The sequence below is a fragment of the Macrobrachium nipponense genome, chromosome 15, assembly GCF_015104395.2.
Source record: "Macrobrachium nipponense isolate FS-2020 chromosome 15, ASM1510439v2, whole genome shotgun sequence".
Classification (NCBI taxonomy): Eukaryota; Metazoa; Arthropoda; class Malacostraca; order Decapoda; family Palaemonidae; genus Macrobrachium; species Macrobrachium nipponense.
Window position 1 is genome coordinate 63,247,996 of NC_087208.1, and position 26,795 is coordinate 63,274,790.

Consider the following 26,795-nt stretch of genomic DNA (forward strand, 5'->3'; position numbering starts at 1 on the left):
AGAATCCCAGGGCATTCAAGGGCATTTTCAAGAGTCAACTCCCGTGATTTGGAAATCAAACAAGAAGGCTTGGGTTACCTTGATGGTCTTCGAAGATTGGTTCAATGACCATTTCGTGCCAGCAGTGGAACGGTATTGACTTCCGAAGGGTGTGCCTTTCGCCTTTTAAGGCCCTCTTAGTCCTGGACAATGCCCCTGGTCACCCTTCTTAAATTTGAGCACATGCACCCAATAAGTGAAGGTGGTGTACCTCCCACCCAATACCACATCGCTGATACAGCCAATGGACCAGGGAGTAATAGCTAATTTCAAGGCTTACTACCTTAGAAGGACCATACGTTTGCTTTGAGGGCCATAGAAGCTAACAAGGAGTTGACACTGAAGCAATTCTGGAAGGGCTACAACATTGCTGATGCAGTGGCTTTTGGACCAGGCGCAAGAAGGAACGTCGAGACTGTGACGAGGAAGATCGATAGGGCTAAGCAAGAGGCTGAAAACTAGATTTCTTGAACCTGATGATGTAACAGAGCTTGCTGGCTTCCCATGGAGAGGAATTGTCTGCAGAGGACTTACTTGAACTTGAACAGCAAATGATTGAGGAGAGGAGGCGGCACCAGAGCCAAAACCCAGGTCATTAACTGTGAAAGGCTTGTCAGAGGGTTTTACTCATCTGGAGAGAGCCTTGGCTTCTTTTGAGGCAGAAGACCCTAACGTTGCCAGGTTTGACAAAATAAAACGTGGAATGTTAGACTTAGTAACTTTCTACAAGGAGACCCTGAAGGAGAAGCAGACGAAGAGAAGTGTGCAGTCCAGGCTTGACACTTTCTTTCACCAGTCTCCAGTACCACCACCTCCCACTCCTAGTCCTGGTAAGGAATTCTGAACTGTTTTTTTACTAATTTATGTGTTTACATAGTGTACATATTAAAATGTGTTAATTTTTTAATGTAACAACTAAATGTAAGAGTAAATTGTAACTTCATTAATTTTCATCATTTGTAATTTTATTGCAGAAGTGGTGACAGTTCCAGATCCCCCTGTACTACCTGTGACAGTTCCAGATCTCCCTGTACTACCTGTGACAGTTCCAGATCTCCCTGTACTACCTGTGACAGTTCCAGATCCCCCTGTACCTGGACCCTCTGTAGCAGCCCGTCCACCTGTACGTGTACAATCAGGTAAGCAATTTCATTTTTCTCATTTTCATGTTGGAAATTCTTTACACCCTACATACATACGTACACTAACTTACATAGTGGTACAATGTGTTTGATGTTGCATAACCTTATTATTTTTTTTTTCATTTCAGACCCCTTTGATAGTGACAGCGACCCAGATGACCCTGAGCCTTTCCATGGTTTTGATGCCTCGCCCTATTCATCAGGTTAAGGAATCCTTAACAAATTTGTATAAAATGTTTTATAAATTGCTATAGAAATTTTATTAAAAGTGTACATATGCTACAATTACATCCACCTTATATATTTATGTACCCTATCATTCTTTTCAGATCTAGATGTTCCCTCATCAATTGATACGAGTAGTATCACCTCTCCAGAGCCCAAATCAGTTGATACGAGTAGTATCACCTCTCCCATTCCTTCAGGTAAAAGAATTCTTCATTTTTTATTTTTTATTGTACATACGTATTACACACTACATATGTCAAAACAGTAATAACATGTGCAGTAGTTACAGTAGTAACTCTATCATTTTATATATTTTTTATCATTCCAGACTACCAAGCACCTGCCCATCATACTCCATAGCCCAGCCACCCACTCATCTACCATATGGCCCATATCCCAGTAAGCAAGCCAACCACTAGAATTTGGTAAGGACAATTTTTTTTATTAATGTTTTATTATTATACATATGTAATAACCATTGCTATGTCTGTAACATACATACCTATAATCATATGTAGTTACATTATCATTCCAGACTGGCATGCACCTGTGACTTACATAAACCAGACCTCTACATAGCCTACATGTCTTCATTTTGCTGAAGGTAAGGAATTCTCAGTTGTGATTAATGTTTGCATACGTACAATAAATTTTGTACACCTAAGTGGTTACATACTGTCCTTTAATATTAATTCTTCATTCCAGACTGCCCATCATCCTACCCTGTTATCGTGATAAAGCACACTGAAGTTAGGTTTGGAATGCATCCTTATCATGAATGCTCTACACCTCCACCTCCATCTCCCACAACCTAGGTAACAGCTTTGAGACTCACTAAAAGTTGGTAAGTTATGTAAGGAATTAAGTTTTATACACATGTTATATGTGATATTAAACCACTGTATGGTGCATATTACTGTATGTAAAAAAAAAACTTACTTTGCATAGAAGGACTTACTGACAAAATTATTTTTTGTACATTCCAGAGTCCCCTGAATGATGTAGGCTATGGGGGCCACATAAGACTTTGTACATCCAGGGTTACATTGACGACAACTTTAACTAAAAGTAAGGAATTAATTAACATACATTAACTCTTTTAGTACTCTTGATATATCTACAGTAATTAACATATTGCATTCACAACTTTCTGTAGTGTATATTTTTGTACACTAATTTTGTTACTTTTTCCTTCCAGAACCAACATTTTTCACACAACTCCAGGTTGTTACTAACAAATTACTACAAGTGTCATCAAGGGATAACTACAAGTAGAAGCACCATTTTTGGATGGAAAAAACCCTTCAGGAAAATATACGTATCAAATGTAACATGTAGTGTAACAAAGTATGAACAGTAAGGTTTTTACATACAGTAGTATTACATACGTACATAACTTTTTTTTTACAGGAATTTCCAACCAAGTTTGATTATGTACATACATGTTATAAACCACTGTACGTATGGTTACTGTATGTAACTTACTACTAAACATACATACATGACTTAACTTTGATACTTTTTTGGTACATTCCAGAAAACCAGGACCCCCTCCATGATGCAGGCTATGGGGCCACATAAAACTGTCCAGGGTTACTACTACTACATAACATAAAAAGCACGACAACAGTAAACACTACTACAGTACTAAAGGTAAGGAATTATACATAGTAGTCAATTAACATACAGTTAAGTAAGGTTGTTTTATACTAAAAAAAAAGCTGACCAAGATTTCTTCAAAGCATGGGATCAAGTCGATCAAGGTCCCATCATGGCGAATTACGTACACCCCTTCCCTGAACTGGGGTCGGGGTGTAGACCAATCATTTACAACATGCATACCAGTTGATATTAAACCACTGTATGGTGCATATTTACTGTATGTAACTTACTATGCATAGAGTACTTACTGACAAAATTATCTTTTGTACATTCCAGAACCCCCTGAATGATGTAGGCTATGGGGCCACATAAGACTTTGTGCATCCAGGGTTACGTTGAACGACATTTTTTAAACTAAAAGTAAGGAATTAATTAACATACATTAACTAAGTTTTATACATGTTATATATGTGATATTTAAACCACTGTATGGTGCATATTACTGTAGTGTAAACTTACTCTGCATAGAGTACTTACTGACCATACTAATTATTTTTTGTACATTCCAGAACCCCCTGAATGATGTAGGCTATGGGGCCACATAAGACTTGTGCATCCAGGGTTACGTTTTGAACGACAAATTTAAACTAAAAGTAAGGAATTAATTCACATACATTAACTTTTTTACTATTGATATAACTCAAAGTAAGGAATTATAAACTAAAAGTAAGGAATTAATTAACATACATTAACATTTTTACTCTTGATATCTATAATTTACATATTGCATTCAGGACTTTGTGTAGTATTTTGTACTAATTGTGTTATACTTTTACCTTCCAGAGCTACCAGACTGGGATTTTAGTGTACTCCAGGATCTACCAAAGGATTAGTGTACTCACTATACAGTGTGAATAGTGTTTAGTGTATAATCTAACCTAAGGATTAAGTGTAGTACTACATATTAGTGTAAGTACGTATATTAAAGTCAACTAAGACTTGGTAATAGTACTTCAAGATTGTGCTTTATAGTGTCACAAGAGTTTAATAAAGAATTATACCTTCAAGAACCATCCTTTGGCATTGAAATAACCACACTACACATCATGCAATACTTGCATGTCACACAGGTAAGGTCTCTCTAACTTTTTCTTAGTTTAAGGCATATTTCCAAGTGTCGTTCCGGCTTACAACGATTTTCAGCTTACGACGCGCCTCAAGAACGGAACCCCCGTCGTAACCCGGGGGACTGCCTGTATATGGTTTTTCTTTGCCAGGGAGTTTCTTCAAGGTCAAGAACTCTGCCATATCTTCTAGTACGTTGAAATGTAGCTGGCGGAATGATACAGACCATGCCCTGAATCTTTTGTCCTGGGAGTAACCTCCCCAATCGCTTAGAGAGGCGTCTGTATGAACCACTAGTGCCGGCGGTGGGAATTGTAAAGGTATTGATTTTGCTAAGTTTTTTACTTTCGTCCACGGGCGGAGTCTTTTCCGTAATATCGGCGGGATCCAGGAAATTCTGTCCCGATATCTCTTGTTCGCTCTGGACTGCCAAACCAGGTTGATATCCTTCAGTTTGGCTTTTAATAGGGCATCTGTTACTGAGGCGACCTGAAGGGAGCCTAAGATTCATTCTTGGTTTCTCCGGGGCGTTAATTTGCCCTTGAGAAATCGTCTTGTAGCCTTTGCTATCTCCTTCCGCTTTTCTGGCGGGATTGACCACCTGTGTGTGTGTGGCGGGACGTCTTGCTGTTTATCTAGGAATTCTAGATATTCCAGAAATTTTATTACTTTGTCTGTCACCTTACATTCCTTGTCGCTGGTGGCTCAGATGAGCCAATCGTCTAAGAAGGCTACTAACCTTATTCCTTGGGTTCTTAGTTCTTGAACTACTGTCTCCGCTAAATTCGTAAATATCCTGGGCGCTATATAGAGCCCGAATGGCATGACCTCTAAGGCATAAGCCTGCATGTTTAGTTTGAGTCCTAGGAAGGGGCGAAAGTGCCTTGCTACCTGAACATGATAGTAAGCGTCTGTAAGATCTATAGAGGTGGTGACGGCCCCACGGGGAGGTAAGGTCCGCACCGCGAGATGGACAACATGCTGAACTTGTCACATTGAATGTATGAGTTTAGATGAGATAGATCTAGAATTACTCTCCGCTTGTCTGAGTCTTTCTTTGGAACGCTGAACAAGCGTCCTTGAAATTTCAAGCGTTTGACATCTTTTATTAGCTTCTTTTGGAGAAGGTCTTTGGTCTAATGTGTTAGGTCCGCCGTTGGTTTTTGGTAAAAACTGGTTGGTGAAGGAGGCCCTTTTGTCCAACTTCACCCCAGACCTTTTGTTATTAATTTTGTGGGCCCAGTTGCTGAATATCCAACGGGTCCGCAAGAGTTACAGCCTTCCTCCTACCTGGGGATTTTCACTGGTTAGCAGAGGGCATGCTTCCCCGGCTCTGCCGGAGGATCTACCGCCGGCTCTGTGCCAGAAGGTGCCTCTGGCTCTGCTACCCCTGGTGAACTGCTTGTAGCCTTGAAACATCCTTTGTGTTTCAAAGGAGGGGTTGAATGCCGAAGATGAGGTGAACGAGGTCGAACTCTGAGGCTGAGATGGTTGGCTCAACAAAACAAATTGTTGTTGAGGTTGAGCCCTTGAGGTGGAAGGTAGGTTAAACTGAGTTACAGGAACTGCCTGTACCACTGCTTGTGATTGTGAGGTTTGGAAGGACTGGAACTTCCTCGGTCTCTTCCTGCCCCTGGCTTGTGTTCCGGCGGGTACGAAATTTTCTTTTTGGGTATGAGCCCCCAGCGGACTCGAAGGTTTTGGTCAGCCCTGGCCGCTTCCCCGAGAACACTGTTCACTATGTTTTTTGGGGAATAAGTTTGCTCCCAAAATTGGAGACTTAATTAGTCTGTTGGGCTCATGCCTTATGGAAGCCTCAGCTAAGACGTGCTTCCTGTAGTTCCTTCTAGTTACTGCGAAGTCATAAACATCACATTGGAGAATATGCAGTAATGACTTCATCAAGACCTTGAAGAGAGGCTCTTCAGCGTAGACTAGGGAAGTCATTTCTGTAATTGTGACTGAGTTGATAGATCTACTCAGTCTACATTTTGTCTCATATTCCGCCTTTACTAAGGCGTCCGGGAGCCTGAGTAGGTGCTCACTAAACTGTGTAGAAGCCCAGTCAGGGTTAGGCTTCCCTTCCGAAAAGGTAGCTGGGGCCTCTATCTAGTACTCTTGGTCTCCTGGGAAAGCAAAGAAGTCAAATCCGTCCATCTAAGTTGCGGCATCAGCTTTTCCTCCATTGCCGCTTGCAAAGTTAGGTCCACCACTTTGTAGTGCATGGTGTCGGGTCTGTTTCCCTACCCCGAACATGGTGTAAGATCCTTTATGGGGTGTCAACTTAGTGTTGACACACTCCCCTTTCGTTAAAGTATGGACCCAAGCTGATTGTGCTTGTTCCTTTGGGTAGATAATGGTCTCCTTAGGGACCTTATCTACTCTTACTAATGTCTCCTCCCCTCCGTCAAACGTACTTATCCAAGAAGGAGAACTGGAGATCCGGCGGGTAGAATTCAAAATCCTCTACTCGCCGGGTTTCACATCCCTTAAAATTCAACATGCCCTCTGAAAATGGGGCATGGAGATCTAACCGCCATGGGTTAATCTTTGAGAACGCTGGGAGTTTCGGTGCATCCGGCACCACGAATGGTTGTTGCGGGTGTCTGGACCTAAAGAGGTCTATCATCAAGCCCTCCTGATTGAGCAATTTCTGCGCCAGGGACTCAATAGGCTGTCACGACGTTTGAAGGTATGAAGAGATTTATTTGAACTTGGTTTGGACCCAGTTCCCCATCTCCTGCATAAGTTGACTAGAGAATGCTGCCGGATCAAAGCTAGGCTTCGTAGACCTAGCTTTCGATCCTTTGCTCTTAACAATTGCTGTGGGGAAGTAGCCCTAGCCGAGTCCGCCACCGGCTTAGAAGCTGATGGCGTACTGGCGGAGCTTGGCTTAGGCCGTTTGGAAGGCTTGTTAGACTTCGGGAGGGCCTTTGATATGATTTATTTTCGGGGTTACCGGACACGGCTTGTCTCTAGTCGTGGACTTCACGGTAAACCTCTGGAAAGAAATAGAGGAAGAAGAAGCAGATTGCGCCGGACTAAAGGTTAGGACTTTAGGCCAGGCGCCACCTGCCTTACTTACCTCCCTATCTTGTCCTTGGGTGTCGACGACCATCGGCTCCAAGTCCAAATTGATCGCAGCAACTTCTTCCACGACCCTCTCGCCCAATCACTTCAGCTCTTCGAGCAGGACCTGGGTCTCCTCCCGGATCCTGGCGATGACGGGAGCCGCCAAGTCCGCACTACCGCTGCCAAGATCTTGGCATTCGGGTATAGGAGCGCGCACATATCCTCAGACAGGATGTAGGGCTGCTTGGACTTGACGTTACGCCCGAAACCGCCGACCCAGATCTTGAGGGTTGCAAGGGAGGACGTCTTGAGGGCCTGGGAAGCCGGAAGTAGGTATTAAGTCAGGACTTATCCTATTATAAAACTCATGTAAATCAATATAAGTCCATATGATTTTAAATGTATCAGTTAACTGGATGATACTTACTGAATCACAGGTGAGATCCATATATCATCTAATGGGATGGTACCTACCGACTCGGTAGTGAGATCTGTTACCAAGTTGTAACAAACTTTGCTCCCGTCCGGGTTCCATACCAGCAAGTAGTCCACTTGGACTGTCCATCCAGCATGGGAGCGGCATACTTCATGCCCGCACGTCTGCTGACAGCGTACCATCTGTAAGATAAAATGATACATACATGAGTATCACTGTATAGACCCATCCGGCGGAGCATGAATTTCTATATTATTGCCGCCGGAGTTGATTCCGGCGGAGCGTGTCTTACTACAAATCAAGGCATTCATATTTCCCGACCGCTCCAGGCCCTTGTTATTCATTCTTCTCATAATTTCTTATAGTAAGATAGGCTTGGTACAAACAGAGTCCGCTGGCACCAGGGAGGCGTTTCCTAGAAGGCTAGGATCGCCTCTCTTAGCCCACTGTCCGCCGCCACCAGAGTGGGGAAACAGAAGTACTACAAACAAGAATGTAGAACCGGGGAAGGAGCTGGGGAAGGGGAACACCGTGCTTCGGTCCTAGAATACCCGGCAGGGTGGAATGCCCGTCGTGGTAAATGGACCGGAAGCATACTTAACATAAGCTAAAGCTAAATTAAGCTAAATTAAACGCACATTCCGGGCCCAGTTCCCAACAAAAGCTATCCTACTACCTCCGGGTCCAGTTCATGGGATTGAAACACGGAATTAGGTAAAACCTAGGCCTGAATCTAATCATATAAGGGATCGTAACTATTATATTTTACAGTGACCATCCGAGTTACGACCTGCGCGAGTACGTCACAGCCCCCGTACTTACGACAGTGTCCGACAGGGGTCTATTTTTTTATATTTGGCGGCGTTTACTGTTTGGCAGCGCGGTAGCGTAGTGCGTGCGGCGCGGTATGACAGTTACGACGGCGCCGGCAGCACAGCATCCCAGACACTCATCCCAACCACCTCACTCACTGTCTAGACATTGTAGCAGTACTGTAACATTGTAGCAGGAACATTTTTTTCATTACACCTTTGCCATGGCCCCTAAGAGAAAGTCTGACTCATCAGAATGCAATTCTGCCAAGAAAGCTAGGAAGGCACTGACGTTGGAGATGAAGATGGACGTAATCAAGAAATATGAAGGTGGGATGAAAGTTAATTGTATAAGCAGAAGTCTCCATCTCTCCCACTCCACGGTCTCCACCATTCTAAAGGACAAGGAAAGGATTAAGGACGCAGTGAAAGGAGCAGCCCCAATCAAGTCAACTATTATCACCAAACAGCGTGAAGGACCGATAGCAGGGACATGGCAAAAGTTGTTATTTACGTGGCTGGAAGATAATAGACAAAGAAATGTGCAAGTGATGTTGCGAGCAGTGCAAAGCAAGGCAACAAGTTTATTTAAAATGTTAAAAGAGAAAGGAGGTGAAGAATATGCCTTCGTTGGGAGTTTATAGCGAGTGATGGGTGGTTTCGTCGATTCCGAGATCGGTACAAGTGCACCATGTTCTGACGAAAGGCGAGGCTGCTAGCAGTGATGCGCCTGCTGCTAAGGCATTCGTTGAAGAATTTGATAAACTAATTGTGAAAGAAGGATATTTGCCTGAACAGATTTTTAATGTGGACGAAACTGCCTTGTTTTGGAAAAAGATGCCGAAAGGCACGTACATAAGCAAAGAATTCGCGAGTGCACCAGGCACAAGGCAATCAAAGTAAAGATTCACGCTATAGTTCGGTGGAAACATCGCAGGACATAAATTAAAACCTTTTTTGATTGCGCTTTCAGAAAACCCACGTGCACTGAAGAATGTGAACAAACATGCCCTTCCCGTTTATTACCGAAGTAACAGAAAGGCCTGGATGACGCTAGCACTGTTTGAAGATTGGTTTTTAAACTGTTTTGTACCCGAGGCACGTCAATATTGTAGCGATAAGGGCATTCCGTTTAAGATTTTATTAGTGCTTGACAATGCGCCTGGCCACCCGACGCACTTGGATGATCTTCATCCTAACGTGCGCTTGTCTTCCTTCCCCCTAATACCACCCCCCTAATCCAACCCATGGACCAGGGTGCGATTTCTACGTTCCAGGCGCACTACGTAAGAATTTCCTTTGACCAAGCCATCGAAGCTATGGATGAAAACCCTGAGCTGACTTTGCGGGATTATTGGAAATCATACAACATTTACCATTGTATCAAGCATGTCGCTAAAGCTTGGGATTTGGTGACAGAAAAATGTATGAGTGGTATTTGGAAACACTGCTGCAAACGCTTCCTCAGAGATTTTGTTGGCTTCGATAACGAAGAGGAATTAAGCAACGTCCGAGGAAAAATTGTTAGCTTGGCAAAGCAACTTGAGTTAGGATGTGATGAAGAAGAAATTGAAGAACTGATAAGTGAAGAACCTGAGGAATTAACAAATGAAGAACTGTTAGCAATAGAAGAAGAAAGGAAAGCTGAAGAAGAAAGAAGAGAGGAAGAAAAGGAAGTTGTAGAAGAGGAGGAGCCCGAACGAAAGTTTACTGTAAAGGGATTATCGGAAGCCATACAAATGCTTAATACAATGCTGCATAAATTGGAAGGAATGGATCCGAATGTTGAACGGTTTGCCCGGATAGAGAGATCTATGCAAGAAGTAATGAGGCCATACAAAGAAATCTACGATGAAAAGAAAAAGCAGAAGATCCAAACGACACTTAGCATGTTTGTCAAACGAACACAAAAGCCCGCCTCATCCAGCATCGAAGCCACCCCCTCCCCCCTACATCGGCCAGCGCAGTAACCACCCCTTCCCCATCCCCTTCTGCCTCGCCTGACTTAACAGCTGATCTTTCTTTCGACCGTGCGTATGAAGAAAGTGTTGATGACGTCGAACCAAGCACCAGTGAACATTAATTTTGAGTGTTGTTTTGCTTATTTTTTACATGCATATGTATTTTCTATTTTGTACTACAGTACTGTATGTTCTATTTTTGAACTGTAACTTTTCTATTTTCGTATTTTGATCTTTATTTGTATTTTGTATAATAAATTCAACTGCAGTAATAAATATTTTATTTCTAAAACCATATTATATTAAGATGTATGTACGTAGTATATCAACTAAGCAACTGAAAAAAAAAGCTAAATACATTGCACCTACAGTAATAATATTAAAAATATCTCTATGATAAAATGATAAAAGTGAAACTAAAAGGCATAAAAATGATAAATACATAAACAGCTTGTACGTATAGTACAACAGTAATATTATTCAACAGAAAAAGTATGATAAAAGTGAAACTAAAAGGCATAAAAATTATAAATAAACAGCGTATATACATATGTACAGTAATATTATTCAACAGAAATATATGATAAAATTATAAAAGTGAAACTAAAAGGGCATAAAAAAATGATAAATAAACGCTTGTATATACACAATAATATTATTTTCAACAGAAAAAGTTACTTAAAAATGGCAACACATTCATATCATATGTCCTCGAGTACAGTATAATCTTCCACTTTAACCGAGTACTTATAATCCACGTGTCGGCCATTTTGGCTGGTATTTTCGACTAACGGCCATTCTGACATACGACCTGTTGGTCGGAACGGATCTAGGTCGTAACTCGGATGGTAACTGTATATTTATAACAGGAACGAACTCTTAGCCGGACCCGGTCCCGCTGGGGCGGGGAGGAAGCAAGGGATAGGGAACTGGGGATAGGAAAGGCGAGAATGTGGTAGCATGCGGCCTATACCGTCCAGACAAGCCAGGTGGCCAACCAAGGCTCGCCCGGGTGGAAACCCACTGCCACCCCCTGAGAGCATGGCGAGGTGTACCACTCCCTCGACTGTACTCCCTACCCTCCCCCCACTAGAGAGGGTAAGGCTCGGTTAGGCTGCCTAGAGGTAGCGTATGGCGAGCTGTGTCACCCCACCAAGGTGGGATGGGGGGAGGGAGGTCGTCAGGAGGGGTGGCCCACTCTCAATCAGTTGGACACTACGACCGGCCAGGTGGGACACCTTCCGAGAAGTCGTGATCCAACCGATATCAAGGACAGCCGGCCTATAGGCCAACTGTCCACTGGATAAATACCATAATATGATAAATACAATGATAATAAGCATCATATAATAGTCCTGACGTGAGAAGGGACAGGGGAGAGGGAGGAGGAGGAGGAAGGAAGACGTATACGGTCCAAACGAGCAGCTAGCCTAACCTTCGCAAGATCGGAACGATCTGGTCAGGTCAGCCAGAGTGGCTCTGAGCAGCTAGCCTAACCCTCCAAAAACGGAATTTTAATCATAATCTGGATAGGTAGGCTAAGGAGGCTCAAGGACCCATACAGAGGCCACGATAAGGGCCATGGTACCTTCCAAAATCGGATTTCGACCTGGACAGGTGAATGAGGTAGCCTCCTTATTTGCGAGGTCCACCATAGTAAAAAGAGAAAAGGGGGACGTCACCCAGCCGACGCATTGGTTGGGGAGTCAGCCGAAAGGGCAGGATAATAGGGATCCCCACCCTAGCCTACCTTCTAAGCCAATGAGGCCTGGACAGGTAGGCCAGGATAGCCCTCACGTCAGATCATATCATATAACGTCAGGTTATCTATATATAAACTCGTAAATTCTTGAGTAATGCTAATATCAACATGAACGCGACTACGATTAGTATGGAAGACTAATCGAAAGTCGTTCTGAATGTTGTGAAAGTTCGCGGGTAGCGATGCATGTAATGGCTGACTCGGGAGCGGCGTTATACGAGGCTCCCGATAGATAACAAACGCCTAAACATGCTTATAACTAACATCGCTACCCTGCCAAGAACAAATATGATAATTGCAGTACTCAACTTAAATACGGGAGTTTCCTGACGTTCAGAAATCGTAAAAACACAAGATAAATGCTTCCAAAAATTTTAACATGTGAAGCATGAACAAGTGCTATAAAAGGAATGTCAGAGGGGGCGCTAGTTGTAGCAGTAGAGGGCGGTAGTTGGATGTAGAACGGCACCTCGTAGGAACGAGGGATATTGAGAAAGGAGAAGACCAATTGGCAAAAGGACCTCTGGTAGTGGTTTCACTCGCCCCAGTTTTATACCGACACCCTATATAGTGGTGAGCGAGCCAGGAATATCCTGGCATAATCCATATAGCTTTTTCTCTTGTATATTTAGCAATATTTATACCTTAGAAATGAGTGCTATAGGAACATTTCACTTGTCGTGTTGTCACCTATGAAGTATAAATGCATAAAAAGTTTCAGTACACTGAACAATCACTGAACACCCACTAAGCTCTGGTTTAGGAGCATGATATATGTGAAACAGAAATGTGCAGGAAGTGAACTGGAGAACTTCTTAACCTACAAACATTAGTGAAGTGAAAAATGCTAAAATAGACTACCAATAAAATAAAATAAAGTTAAATTATGGTACAACCCATAAAACTAGCTGAAGAAAACCTTTGCAAAATATGTGGTGGGTGGTGGATGGGTGCCTAAAGGTTCATGTGATGAATCTGGTATCACAAGAGAGAGCTCTTCCTGGTGTGTGGACATTAAACTGTGAGTCTGTGAGGTTATTGTGGACTAAGTTGGCATAACATGATTAATCGGGTTGTTATGAGCAAACCTTCATTAACTGTATACCATCCTTATGCAGCAACTTTTACAAGACTAAAATAAAAATAAGATCTTGATATTGCCTTACATTTACCTTCTTCGTGTACCGACGCTTCACATCGCAGAGTTTTAGACAGGTAAAAAGGTAACTGTTTTGCAGATTAAAATCTCCTAAATCCCAGAAATTATTAAAAATTTCTAAAATTTTTGAGCCCATTCGTTCCCAGCACTTCAAAGGGCAATTGCAGGGAGGTCCTATCGTTCTCGCAGAGACCACCTGTGGAGAAAAAAAAATTAATATAGCACTGTATACTATCCCCCTAATAAATTGACCACAGGCAAGTGTACAACAGCTGAGTTACCAAAGGACTGGCAAGGAACTATCACCAAAGAAATTTTATTCTATGAAACATATGTTTGAATATAAATACAAATACTACAACATATATGCTTAATCATTCTGTAGTAACTAATGTAACACTAAAACTTAATACCAAAAAAGAACATTAAAAGAGGATTTCAAAATCTATTATTTACCTCAAAGAAAAGAAAATTATACATGAATACAATTACATCTACTGTAATAAACTTTATAAAAATATTGAGGAAACCAGTAATGAAATCCTCGAAATACAATTGCCTCTGATATATGATATAGGATATAATGCATTGTTTTAAATATAAAAGGACAATTTTTAAAAATAATTTGCATTTTTTCATAACTAACAAACCCGTGGTCTTAACATTAAGATAAATCTTTTAGTGCCAGTTGGAAAATGGTAAAAAATTAAATAGAACTGTAAATGCAAGGAACTGACGGCATCTGTCCTCTGTCACAAGTTAGGTGGAACAGCCACCAACCCAAGTTGGGCCTCGTGATGTCTCAGTTATTCTTCCAACAGACCATAGGGGACTCAAGTAAGGCTAGTCAGCACTAGAGTCAAAATCCAACTGGGAGACATTAACACTCTGGGGGAACACGACTGCTCAAAGCTCTTAATTAGCATAGATATCACCCAAGATGCAGTTATAACCACGTCCATCATAAGCAGAACTAAGCCTCTCACTCACAAAGACACTTGATATCCTCCACCCATGAAGAGATAGGGATGGTCAACAAATGATACTCTCCACATAAGGTTGACAAAGTAGATTGTGCCAGGGAGATATCTCTCTCAGTACCTCTGAAAGCAGCAACAGCAGATCTAGAAACCATTCTGCTTGGGGCCATAAATGAGCTATCAGTCAACTTGAGATTATGGGGCCTCATCACTCTGTTGAGGACATGGCGAATCAGGCAAAACAGAGGAAACGCATACACATCCAGGTTGTCCTATGGATGTTGCAGAGCGTCCTCCACTACTGTGAACGTGTCTGGGACTACTGAACAAAAGACCTGTAGCTTCCTGTTCAATCTTGCAGCAAATATGTCTATCACTGGTCTTCCCCACAAGCAAAACAGCCTGTCCACAATCTCCTGATGCAGAAACCACTCTGTTCCCAGAATCTGTCTCTCTGCTTAATTTATCAGCCACCACATTCCTTTTGCCTGTAATGTACCTGGCCAACAAGTCTTGCTGAGTTGTCTATGGCCCACTGATGTAACTGGACTGTTATTAGATAAGTTGGTGAGACAACAGTCACCCCAGCTTGTTCACACACGCTACTACCGTTGTGTTGTCCAACATCAGTACAACAGAGTGCCCCGTCACCCTCTCCTGAAACTACTTTAGTGCCAGGAATGCTGTCTTCATCTCCAGCACATTCATGTGGAGTTGATTGTCCTGCTGACTCCACTTCCTGGAGGTCAGTAGGTCCTCTAGATGAGCTCTCTAACCTTCGGAAGAAGAGTTTGAGAACGGTAAAAGTTCCGGAGGGGGTAAATTGATGGGCATCCCCACAGTCAGATTGTCGTCCAACCACCACAGTAGATTGTAAAAAGCCATTAAAGGTGCTGGAAAAGTGCCATAAAATCGAATCTGCCATAAGTTGGTGACACACTGTACTTATTAGTAACTTTCATAAGTTAGTGACAAGCTGTACATATTAGTAACTTTTGCTATTTGAACCACAGCCTAATGTTTTGATGAGTACAGTAGTGCCTCAGGATACGAAATTAATCCGTTCCAAAGCAGCCTTCGTAACCTGATTTTTTCGTATCTTGAACTACGTTTTACATGTAATTTGCCTAATTCGTTCCAAGCCCTACAAAAAACACCCCAGTAAATTTTATAATAAAGCTAAATTGACCAATAAACAATCAAATGCAACAATTTGGACCATTCAATACCTAACATAACCTTTATTGTAGTATGTACCTGTAAATAAAGTGTATTAGTGTACATGGTACAAGAAATATTTTACGCACATGTACGTACATATGTAGTAAAATGTGGAACCTTACCTTTCGAGTGAGGCGATCTCCGAAAGTGGCAACATTGGAGGAGGACAAATGGCAGAAAACATGAACATTTAACTTTATGAAACATTAAAAAATGGCAGAAAACATTTACACTAAACTTTACGAAACACATTAACAAATGGCAGAAAACATTAACACTTCCTGATTATCTCCATCTTCGTTCTCCATAGAAAGCATCCTCTTCTTTCCGTGAACTTCAGCAACATTCTTGGGACCCATAGCTAATAACGTAAGTAATTAAGTTCACACACAACACGATAAAGTAACTAACAGTACAACGAAAGCAAAATCACTAACACGAATTTACGTTAACAAACGAAATATATGTGAACGAACGAATTCCAGTGTTTACGATAACGCTGCCGCAAAAAATGGTCAAGGAACGCCTTTACATAGAGGCATGATGCTGACCAATAGGAGAGCAGAATCTTATGGCGGTGACTAGCATCAGGAACCAATAGGAGAGTGGGAGGATGGTGGCGAGTCTACTCAGTTGGCGGCGCGCGAGCTTTAAAATTGTTCTCGGTGGTCCAGGCGAATCTCGGACTTTACCCTTTCGCAAACTGAATTATTTTCGTATGCAGAGGCAAATTCATCTTTGCTTTCGTAACTTGGATTTTTCATAGGTAGGAACTTTCGTATGTCGAGGTTCCACTGTATTATGGCCTAGCCTCTTTTTTTCTGCAATAAGGTATGCCCCACACATGCAGACGGATACACAGACATAAAAGAAAGGAAAAAATAGTCCTCAACAACTAGGTTAGTTGCAGACTAATAAATACAAAAAATGATATTGTTAAGATACAATACTTACCTGGCAGATATATATATAGCTGTATTTCTCCGAAGTTGACAGAATTTCAAAACTCCCGGCACACGCAGTGGTCGGCCAGGTGGTTAGTACCCTTCCCACCGCTGGGAGGCGGGTATCAGGAACCATTCCCATTTTCTATCAGATTTTCTATTCCCACTGTCTCCTGAGGGGAGGTGGGTGGGTACTTTGATTATATATATCTGCCAGGTAAGTATGAACAAACTTTATTGTATCTTAACAATATCATTTTGTTCATGAAACTTACCTGGCAGATATATGTATAGCTGAATCCCACCTTTGGAGGTAGGTAGAGACAGAAAAGGATTTTAGGAAACATTGCATAGCTGACTTCGTGATTACTGTCACCCAAGTCTGCTACTGCTTTACTAGTCTCCAGCAAGGTAGTGACCTATGTAGCTGGTGAGTTCTAGATGATCTGTCAACGGGAGCGTGACCACAATGTGACTAGACCATATTGACCATACCATGAGGGCTAAGAAGTAATATATATCACCACCTGACCAACCTAGCCAAAGTTAAGGATATTTAACTAATGCTTAAGGATTGGGAAGTCCGCCACTGGCGGCCGACCCTATAAATATAATTAACAGCTCTTCCTAACCATTTTCTATAGGATAGGATGAGTGGTACTTCTTGCCCCCAAGATTGTGTCTGTAGACAACTATGGCCCTAGCGAGCAGCAAATCTTATATGTCGTCTTCACATCCCACAGGTATTGTGAAGTGAACACAAAGTTGCTTCGCTAAAACGTGGCACTCAGGATGTTACTGAGTGCCATGCTCTGTTGAAATGCTTCCGAGGCCGCGCCCTCACCTCGTGAACATTCAGTTAAAAGATTTCAAATCTTTGTCCAAACATGACGAATGAGCTTCTTTGAAAGAACTCCTCAACAATAACGCCAGGGTGTTCTTCGACCTGGGCAAGTCTGGTCTTTTTACGAAACACCGCAGATTGTCCGAAGGACTCAACTTTCTTTAGTTTTAACTAGATAAAACGTACTAGATAAAACGTCACAGGACTCTCTCTGTCTCTTGCCCAATAATCTATGCCATCCCCTTGATTTCCAAGCTTCTGGGCCAAGAGTTAGACAGGTTTTCATTCTTAGCAAGAACAAAAGGCTTAGAGAACACACCGCATTATGTCCTCTAAAGTCAAAACCTCTGATGATGGCTTAAACCTCACTAACCCTCTTTGCCTTATCTAGAGTGGTTAGAAAATTAGCCTTTCTGGTCACGTGCAAAAAGTTTACAGAAAGGAGATGTTCGAAATTTTTTGACCTCAGGAACTTCAGACTACGCCTAAGTTCCATGCCGGAAGCTTCGATCTAGACAATTTCAAGATTTCCACAGACCTCAAAGATCGGGAAGGGCTTTGTTGTCTGACAGATCCAAATCACTGAGCTTAAAGGCCGTCAACAACCTACTTCCGTATTCTACAATACGTAGTTGAGACTGCTAGCTTATCCCATTCTTCAGATGGAAAGGGAAGAGGTAATGTAATTCACAGAGGTCGAGGTGGAGGAAAAGCCATTCTTCCTGCACTATCTCCAGAAACGGCCCACTCCGATTGGTACAATGCAAGATAGGCAGAACTGCTTTGCCTTGGTAAAGACACTAGCCATTAGTCTTGAAAATCCTCTTATTCCGGTCAACTTCTTGACAGTCTGAACGCAGTCGACTCAGAGCGGATAGATAGATTTTGAGGTACCTCTCGAAGTGAGGCTATTTAGAGTAGACCGACTTCTCGAGAAGGGTCCTTGGAAAGTGCACTAGGAAGGACGTGACCTCTGTGAATCCAGCCTCTCGAAGGCGAACATGAGGAGATCAGCTTCATTCTCTCTCTTTCTGATGCCAACAATTATCTTACTACATCTCCTATGAGCTTGAATAGGGGGAACGAGACTAAACATCTATCCCCATTCCATACTATAGGATGGCGTCTATTACTACCGATCTCGGATCAAGAATAAGGAAGCAGCCTAGAGGAAGCTTCTTCGTCTTCAACATTGCGAAGGGATCTATGAAAGTACGTCCCCAAAGTCTCCACAACTTTCGACATACTTCTAAGCGAAGATTACTCAGACGTCAGTAGTTGCTGCCGTCGATCGAGAAGCTTTGCACGGACATGCTTCAATTGTGCAGCGAACCTCTGGAGAATCGATACGTTCCGTGCCTGCGCCCATCACCGGCTCTCTCTTCTTGAGATGTGAGAGAGCTGTGGAATTGTCCAAGTTGATCTGAACCACTCGGCCAAAAACTCGTTCTTCGAGGAACTGGAGAGTCAACCAAATTGCTTCCAATTCTTTTAGATTATGTGCCAGGACATCTGTACCTCTGTCCGGATGCCTGACACCGTCTCGCTATCACCTGAGGTGATTCTTAAACTACTGAGAGATGTTCAGAATCATTTCTCGATCTTTGATGTTACAGTAGGGCCTCGATAATCACGGGGGATAGGGCCCAGAACCCCCCGTGATAAGTAAATACCTGTGTTATCCTGATACCCCCCCTAAAAATTGCTTTTAACTGCCTACTTTAATAATTAACCCACCCAAGACCACTATTTCAATGTTTATAACTGCCTACTTTAGTTCAAGCACCAAATATGTCTTCAACTATCACCTTAAACTAAATTCAAGACAGTTTCAAAGTTATTCTTTCCTATCTTCAAGTTTCCCCTTCATCAGATCAGCAAACAAAAGTATATTACCTAACAATTCCTTTCCATTTTCATGATTTGGCTGCTGCACCAAACTAAAAGTACATAGTATATCTATTTTGTGAATGAACATATTTATGATAAAAAAACATGATTTACTGTAAAGATTACAGCACCCAACTATAATATTAATGTATAAACAGCAAAATACAGCAATAAAAATCTAGTTTTGTCTTTTGTTTACGTTTAGAATCAGCTGATGGACGTTTATTACCGAAAGAATTATTTTGGAAAACAATTTAGTTGCCAAAAGAAATGAATTTATTAATGGAATTATTATTATCATTAACTTTGTACATAATAGTTTTATGGTATTATGATTCAGTAATTCATATTTGTGAGAGAGAGAGAGAGAGAGAGAGAGAGAGAGAGAGAGCGTTGGGATGAGAGTAACTGTTGAATAGCTTGAGAGACCAGCTTCGGACGAGCGTACTGATACTAGCTTAGCTCGAGAAATACATAATGAAATCTGTATTTGAAATATTTTATGGTGATAAGAAATGAAACATGGATAGTGATAAGATATTCTCTTGTATACTGTTATAATGATAATCATTGAGTCAACTATAAAAAGTTGTATTGATAAAGCAGTTTCGTAAATCACAGAAAGAATAAAAGACCTTTTTGTTCTTTTCTTAAGATAATAATAGATCAGTATTATAATTTTTTCTGCAAGTGATAAAAGAAAGAGATTTAGCTCGAGAAATACATAATGAAATTTGTATTTGAAATATTTTTATGGTGATAAGAAATGAAACATGGATAGTGATAAGATATTCTATTGTATATTGTTATAATGTGATAATCATTGAGTCAACTATAAAAGTTGTATTGAAGCAGTTTCGTAAATCACAGAAAGAATAAAAGACCTTTTTGTTCTTTTCTTACGATAATAATAGATCAGTATTATAGTTTTTTCTGCAAGTGATAAAAGAAAGAGAGAGAGAGAGAGAGAGAGAGAGAGAGAGAGAGAGAGAGAGAGAGAGAGAGAGAGAGAGAGAGGCTTGGGATGAGAGTAACTGTTGAATAGCTTGAGAGACCAGCTTAGGACGAGCGTACTGTTACTAGTTTAGCTCGAGAAATACATGAATGAAACATTTTGTATTTGAAATACTTTTATGGTGATAAGAAATGAAACATGGGATAGCTGATCAAGATTATTCTCTTGTTTATACTGTTATAATGTGATAATCATTGAGTCAACTATAAAAGTTGTATTGAAGCAGTTTCGTAAATCACAGAAAGAATAAAAGACCTTTTTGTTCTTTTATTACGATAATAAATAATAGATCAGTATTATAGTTTTTTCTGCAAGTGATAAAAGAGAGAGAGAGAGAGAGAGAGAAATTTGCTATTTATATTCATAGTATTTGAACATTTGTAAATGAGTGTATCCTAAAAATCATTTAGTTATGAAAAGAAGAAGAAAACACAGTAATTAGTGAATCTTGCTCTATGATAAAATTCGCGATTTGTTAATTTTCCGGGATATACGTAGTATTTGGGATCCACAAAAAAGTAAGTGATTTATGACAGAATTTAGAGGATACTTACGTAAAAATACATCGGTAGTTTGTAGAACGGTGTAACCACTATCATTATGTACAAACGAGACTAGGTTTGGTGACGTCACGGTGGTCATACGTATTTTTTTCGTGAATGAATATACATTTATGATTAAAAAAAATAGTTACTGTACTGCTTAGAGTACCATACTGTAATATTAATGTAATCACATCAAACTAAAGTAATCGTTGCATGCTGTAAACATATAAAGTGTATTTTTGTCTTTTGAAAAATGCATTCCCCAAGGAATTATTCCTTGAAGAAGCTTTTTATTATGAAGATATGCCAATAATATATAAGATATGCGTTTTATTATGAATATAATTATGACAATAATACATAAGTTAAAATGGTTTTATTACGTTTAAGCTTCGTCGCCGATCGCAAACAACAATACGATAATCTATGACAATTATCGTTTGTATGACTGCCGTGTTTGATTACATTATACCAAAACAATAAAGAAGTTCTAATTGAAAATTAATGTTTTCCTAAATGTTATTACTACTGTAATTACAATAATACTATTAACATTTCTAAAAGGTTAAGAATGACAAAGGTGCTGTTAAGTGTAACTCAATGACAATGTTTACATTTCTGCTGGCCGCTCAACTACAAGTTGATGTCAATGATGTGGGATTATTCCATGAATAGGCTACATATTATGAAGATATGCCAATAATATATAAGGTGAGAATGGTTTTATTACCTTTATTGTCAGTTAATATTTAATATCATAATGTGAATCTGTTCATGCATTTGTTGGTTATCGGAACCGGACGAGGCTTAGCCTACCAGGGATTCATACCAGTGATAGGTATAGACTGAGAAGTGGTCCAAGGAAAACCCGTGATTAACTGAATCCGTGATTGCTGATCCGTGACTAAGCGAGGCCCCACTGTATTTCAGTTTTCCGGAAGGAAAAAACTGTAGAGGTCTGAATTGCAGTCCCTTCAGGGAAACAAGCTTCTTCAGCGAGGAAATGGTCCCCAGCAGACTCATCCATTCCCTCACTAAGCATGCTTCCTTCCCTAATAAGGCTGCACTTTTCATAAGCAGGAGAGCATTATTATAGTGCTATGCCGCGGTAGACTCGTACAGAATTCTGTTACAGTGCGGTAAACAGCACCAAAAAGTCTAAAGAGATATCTCTGTTGAAAATTGTTTTGCAAACGAAGGCAATGTTTATTCAATGCATGTTAGAATTCCCCTCAATCCTAGGCTAAAGTCCGTGATTGTAGGGCAGAGATACGGTTAGTCAATCAATCCCGCGGGAGAGAGACGTAACCGGCCGCACATAACAGCGAGCTAGCTGATACTGAGTTGGTGTACAGTTACAGCAGCTTACGTTCACCTTCTCGCAGTATTATGCTTGAGTTGCCAGCTACTCTATTCTACGAAGGAATAGGTTTTTTATTATTTGAACAGAAAGAAACTCTCAAGTTGGCATATTTAAGCGAAACAGAATTCGCTAAATACAGAAGCTGAGTTTGTGATGTCGTAACACTACCTTTAAATATCCAAATGTTAAATCGGAAACTCCTGAAAGGTTGCAGGGAGTACCGATTACATATACTGGCGTCATCCACAATGACAGCAGCGTTCAATCATCGTCTCGCACTATTCTGCCTGAGTTGCCAGCTACTCTATTCTACGAAGGAATAGTGTTACTATTATCGAGCAGAAGGAAACTCTCAAGCAGGCATATTTAAGCGATACAGAATTCACTAAATGCAGAAGCTGAGTTGGTGTTGTTGTAACAATACCTTTTAGCGTTATCCTTACACCGGAAACTCCTGGAAGTTTGCAGGGAGGACCGATTAAATAGTGCACTTAGAATAACAGTCCTTTAGGTTGCCATCCATAGAGGTAACTACGATATGCGTATATGACTTGAACCATACAGTAGTAATATAACGCAAAGATAAAATACATAAGTATTGTAGTCACTTGGACAGCTATTTCTCTACTACATTCTTTCCTCGACGAAGAAGAGAGAGAATGGAAATTGACTGTGTTCGTTCTCTTCGCCAAGCACTCTTGACAAGGGTTAATGAAGAACATTCATTCCCTCTACAATTCATACACACACTGTGAGGGTCTACAGACGCTTTAGGAAGCCTCACCTTACATTCACTCTTCGAACATACGTACTCTAAACATAGAAGATTTCTTAAGTTCAGAATCAGCCATTATGGGAAAAAAGCAAAGAACAATCCAAAAAACGATCCAAAATAGCGTATGCCAAGCCAACGGACAAAGGGTACATCACCAAAATAGTCAATCCAAGAATCGTCGGCGACGAGAATAATTCCACTATCGAGAGGACTTAACAACAGGTGCTGTTAAGCCGGCGACAGAGAAAATCTGGCTGGAAAGGGGGATTGGTTCTTACACCTGCCACCCAGCGGCGGGTAAGGTAGATCACCTGACCTACCTGTAGCGTGTGCCGCGAGTTTTGAATTTTGTTCTGTCATGACGTCAGAGTCGTAAGCTATGTATATATCTGGCAGGGAAGTTCATGTACAAAATTTTTGTTTAAAGGACAAAGTTTTGTGTCGTTATGTTCATCCTGAGTCAGGTAGTAAAGAGGAAGTCACAGAACAATTAGTAGTTCCTAGGAAGCTTCGGGAACTAGTTTTGAAGTTAGCACACGATGAGCAAGGACATTTAGGAGTAAATAAAACTTTCAAGTGTATTAGTAGGACGTACTTTTGGCCTAAAATGAAAAATGTGTAAAGAGGTGTGTTTTAAGCTGTCATGAATATCAAATTGCCGGGAAACCGTTTCAAGTACTTCCTAGAGTTCAGTTGTGTAATATTCCTTCAGTAGGCGAATCTTTTGATAATGTAATTATAAATATGGTCGGAACTTTGCCTAGAAGTAAGGGTCGAGAGGATTCCATAACTAATCTTGAGTATTATAAAAACAATTCAAGAGTTGTTTGGCAGCTAGCGGAGGAGAACAGAAGCGTTTGGCACTTAGCGAAAGAAAACCCGAACGAAAGTAAAGGGGGAACTGAAGGAAAGCATGATCTTAAGAGCAAAAGAGAGAAGTTTGTGTGTAAGAGATAAAGTTTTAGTACTAGTCTCGAGAGAAAGTCCCTTTTTACCTTATAAGTTTGAAAGTCCTTTTTCAGTGTTAGAGGACGAGGGGAAATATACATTATAGAATTAATGTGGGTAAGAGTAGAGCAAAGGCAATGAATGTAAATTTGCTTCAGAATTATAAACAACGCACCGTGCCGTGGCCTCCGCCCGTGTAACAGTGTTACTGAGTGAGATTAGTTTCGAGAAAAAAGACAAGAGGTGTTTTAGTATTTATAAGTTTTAATCAGAGTTCAGAAAACGGAAAAAGTAAGAGAGAAGGATAATGTTATAGTTAGTAGCCTCTAGAAATTTTTCTCAGAATGAGTAGCCTAGTGACCGTTTTGTTTTGGCACGAGTGGTTGAGTGAATGAAGAAGCATTAAAGCTTTATGCAGAATTGTTTGTTTCCCTGCTGTTTAATTCTTGCTTCTCTTTAGAAAAAAATAAAATCAGTTGATTTAATTTTTTTTCTCTTTTGGGGGGCGTGTGATGGTAATTCCTCCCTAGCAAAGAAAGTTAAAGGTAAGGAGAATGCATTTTCGAGAAGTTCGGCAGCAAGGAGGCGTTAGCGTATTGTGTTGGAGGTGCCTGTTATCATGATGGTTCTAGAATCGGCAGGAGTGTAGTGGAACTCGTCTGGCGCCGTCGTCACATGAGAAATGCCGCGATTTCTGATGCAATACCTCATCTAGATTCATCTAAGAGTTTCTAGAAATCTCGGGAGTCTGTGACGCTCGCCGTAGGCTCCGCCCCCAGAGTGTCGTATAAATACGACGGTCGAAGTTGGAGGGAGAGAGAGAGATCGTAGAAGAGAGACACCAGTTAGTCACAGAGAGATATCCTCAGTAAGAGCCACAGATCAGATTATCAGTGAGAGATCAGCAGCAGCAGAGATTATCCGTGAGAGATAAGAGAGAAAGGGACCGACAAAGGATCAAGAAAAGTTGTTCGAGAGTTGGTTGGATACTGGTCAAGTCGTCTTCAGGAGTGGACGGATTATCTCGTGTTATCTTGAAGTCGAGCAGACTTCAGAGAAGGAAAGGTCCTGCTACAGGTTTTGGGGAGTTCCTGCCTTACAAGTAGACTATTTTCTGCAATACGGAGTCAGAGGACGTCTGCAATCATCGTTTTCCTTTCGAGAAGCCATCGCTTCGAATTACAAAATTGACTAGCAAGTATTTGAATTGCCTCACTGTTCCCCCAGTTCATGCAGTGTAAGATTCTATCTTTTTATGTAAATAGGAGATACCATTCTGCATTTACCTATGTTAGTAAGCTTGTAAATAAACCTTTGTTGTGTTAGTGTTTCTTTCTATATTCGTATCCCCAGTTTCAACTGTTGGTGTTGAAATATTTTTTTTTCTATTATTTCATATCGAACCTGAAGCGGATCTCTCTCAGAGGCCATAACATTGTGTCGACCTTTGGCCAGGATATTTTGACACCGTAACAATCACCCAATTACGTATTTATGTCACGGCCTAGGCATCTACATATGCGACTGAATTCTAACATTTTTATCGTATTTTATTCTTAATTTTTCATCTTTTATTATAGTTTCATTTAAATGTTTCTACATTGGTTTATTATTCATACTCTATAAAAATAATGTAATACAGTATATTTATAGGTATTTATATAGGTGTCGCCGGTTAAACCAGAAAATCGGCTAAGATGGACACCCTGAGCCCCCTATTAGTCCATCTTAACAAGGGTCAACTGTAGTAGTTGTAAAATTCTGGCCACTAGTGGTCAATCTTTCATACAAGATTACTCTAGGAGACAAAAAAACTACTACAAACCACATATTTCTTCAAACACTGATGACACTCTGTCATGGGATCAAATCTATAGTAGTATGTACATCATTACAGGGGCGGACTTAGGGTGTGCGGGGCCACAGGCCAGTGACGTTAGAGTGCCCTCTCATTTATGGGCAAGCAAAGAGGGCGCTTACAGCTAGAGGGGTGGGGGTTAGGTTTCCGCAATTTATTTTCTAATTGAGAAACTCTATATTATTATTATTATAATTTAATTAATCAATCAATTTGTAAATATTTTTAATTAATATCATTTTTTTTTTCATTTTTTGCTGATGTGCAAGGCCCTTACCTAGGCCATGGCCTGCTTGGGGCCCCCACCACCCCAAATCCGCCACTGCAGCATTACTTGGTAAACATACCTTCCCTAACCGGTTCACATATTCTCGTCCAGAATTCCGATTTAATTTGATACGTTGTCGTTTTTGTTTTATGACATTGATGGCCTCTTCACTTTCTCTTTTGATGAGGTTCATTGAAGTGTCAATCTGAAATACAAGAGACATTTAAAAAACAAGCCTGCAATAAATAATTGTGGGAAACAATGCAGTGTCTAAAAATGTAGGTCACCAAAGTATCAGGCAATCAAATACATACATACTGACAATCTTACAAAATTTGAGACCAGACCAAGATTAAAATTACCTGACGTCATGGTTACTCTAAGACCTTAACTGGATAAGTCTTCCTGGACTATTTTTCAGCTAGTAAAAGTCTACTACCAAACAACCTCTTCAATCTGGCGCTCTATGTTGCAGCACTTTTTCTAATCAGCCACCATTAGTTGGTGGAGAGGCTAAGAAGGTGGCATCAAAAGTTTACAACTTCCTAACAGTTTATTTTCAATAAAAACAGTCTGTGAAACTGAAAAATATACAGCATCAAAAAGAACCATAATTTGCATATATACTAGTCTATCATTCGATCTTGTGTATTGTGTGATACTTGAAATTTTGTCCCAAAACATGAATTCATCATATATATATTGTGTAGAGTGATGCATTTTCAGTAGATTCTAAGAAGCTATAATTAATGAGATTTTCAGTAGATTATAGTAGGGTAAGCTTTTCATGCCTGTCTCAGTTTTGG

General features: G+C 40.7%; 1 protein-coding gene across 2 annotated transcripts in view; it reads right to left on the reverse strand.

Moving 5' to 3' along the window:
• The window catches only part of LOC135195015 (putative uncharacterized protein DDB_G0282129), a 67,801-nt gene that overhangs the window by 32,250 nt on the left and 8,756 nt on the right, over nt 1-26,795 (reverse strand). The window contains exons 4-5 of one of the 2 annotated variants that reach the window (XM_064221295.1): nt 26,069-26,194; nt 13,352-13,534 (exon numbers count right to left, since the gene is read on the reverse strand). In XM_064221295.1, the coding sequence (XP_064077365.1) occupies nt 13,352-13,534; nt 26,069-26,194 (309 nt within the window). Of the gene's footprint in view, nt 1-13,345; nt 13,535-26,068; nt 26,195-26,795 lie in introns of both variants that reach the window. The other variant, XM_064221294.1, reaches the window with a different exon arrangement.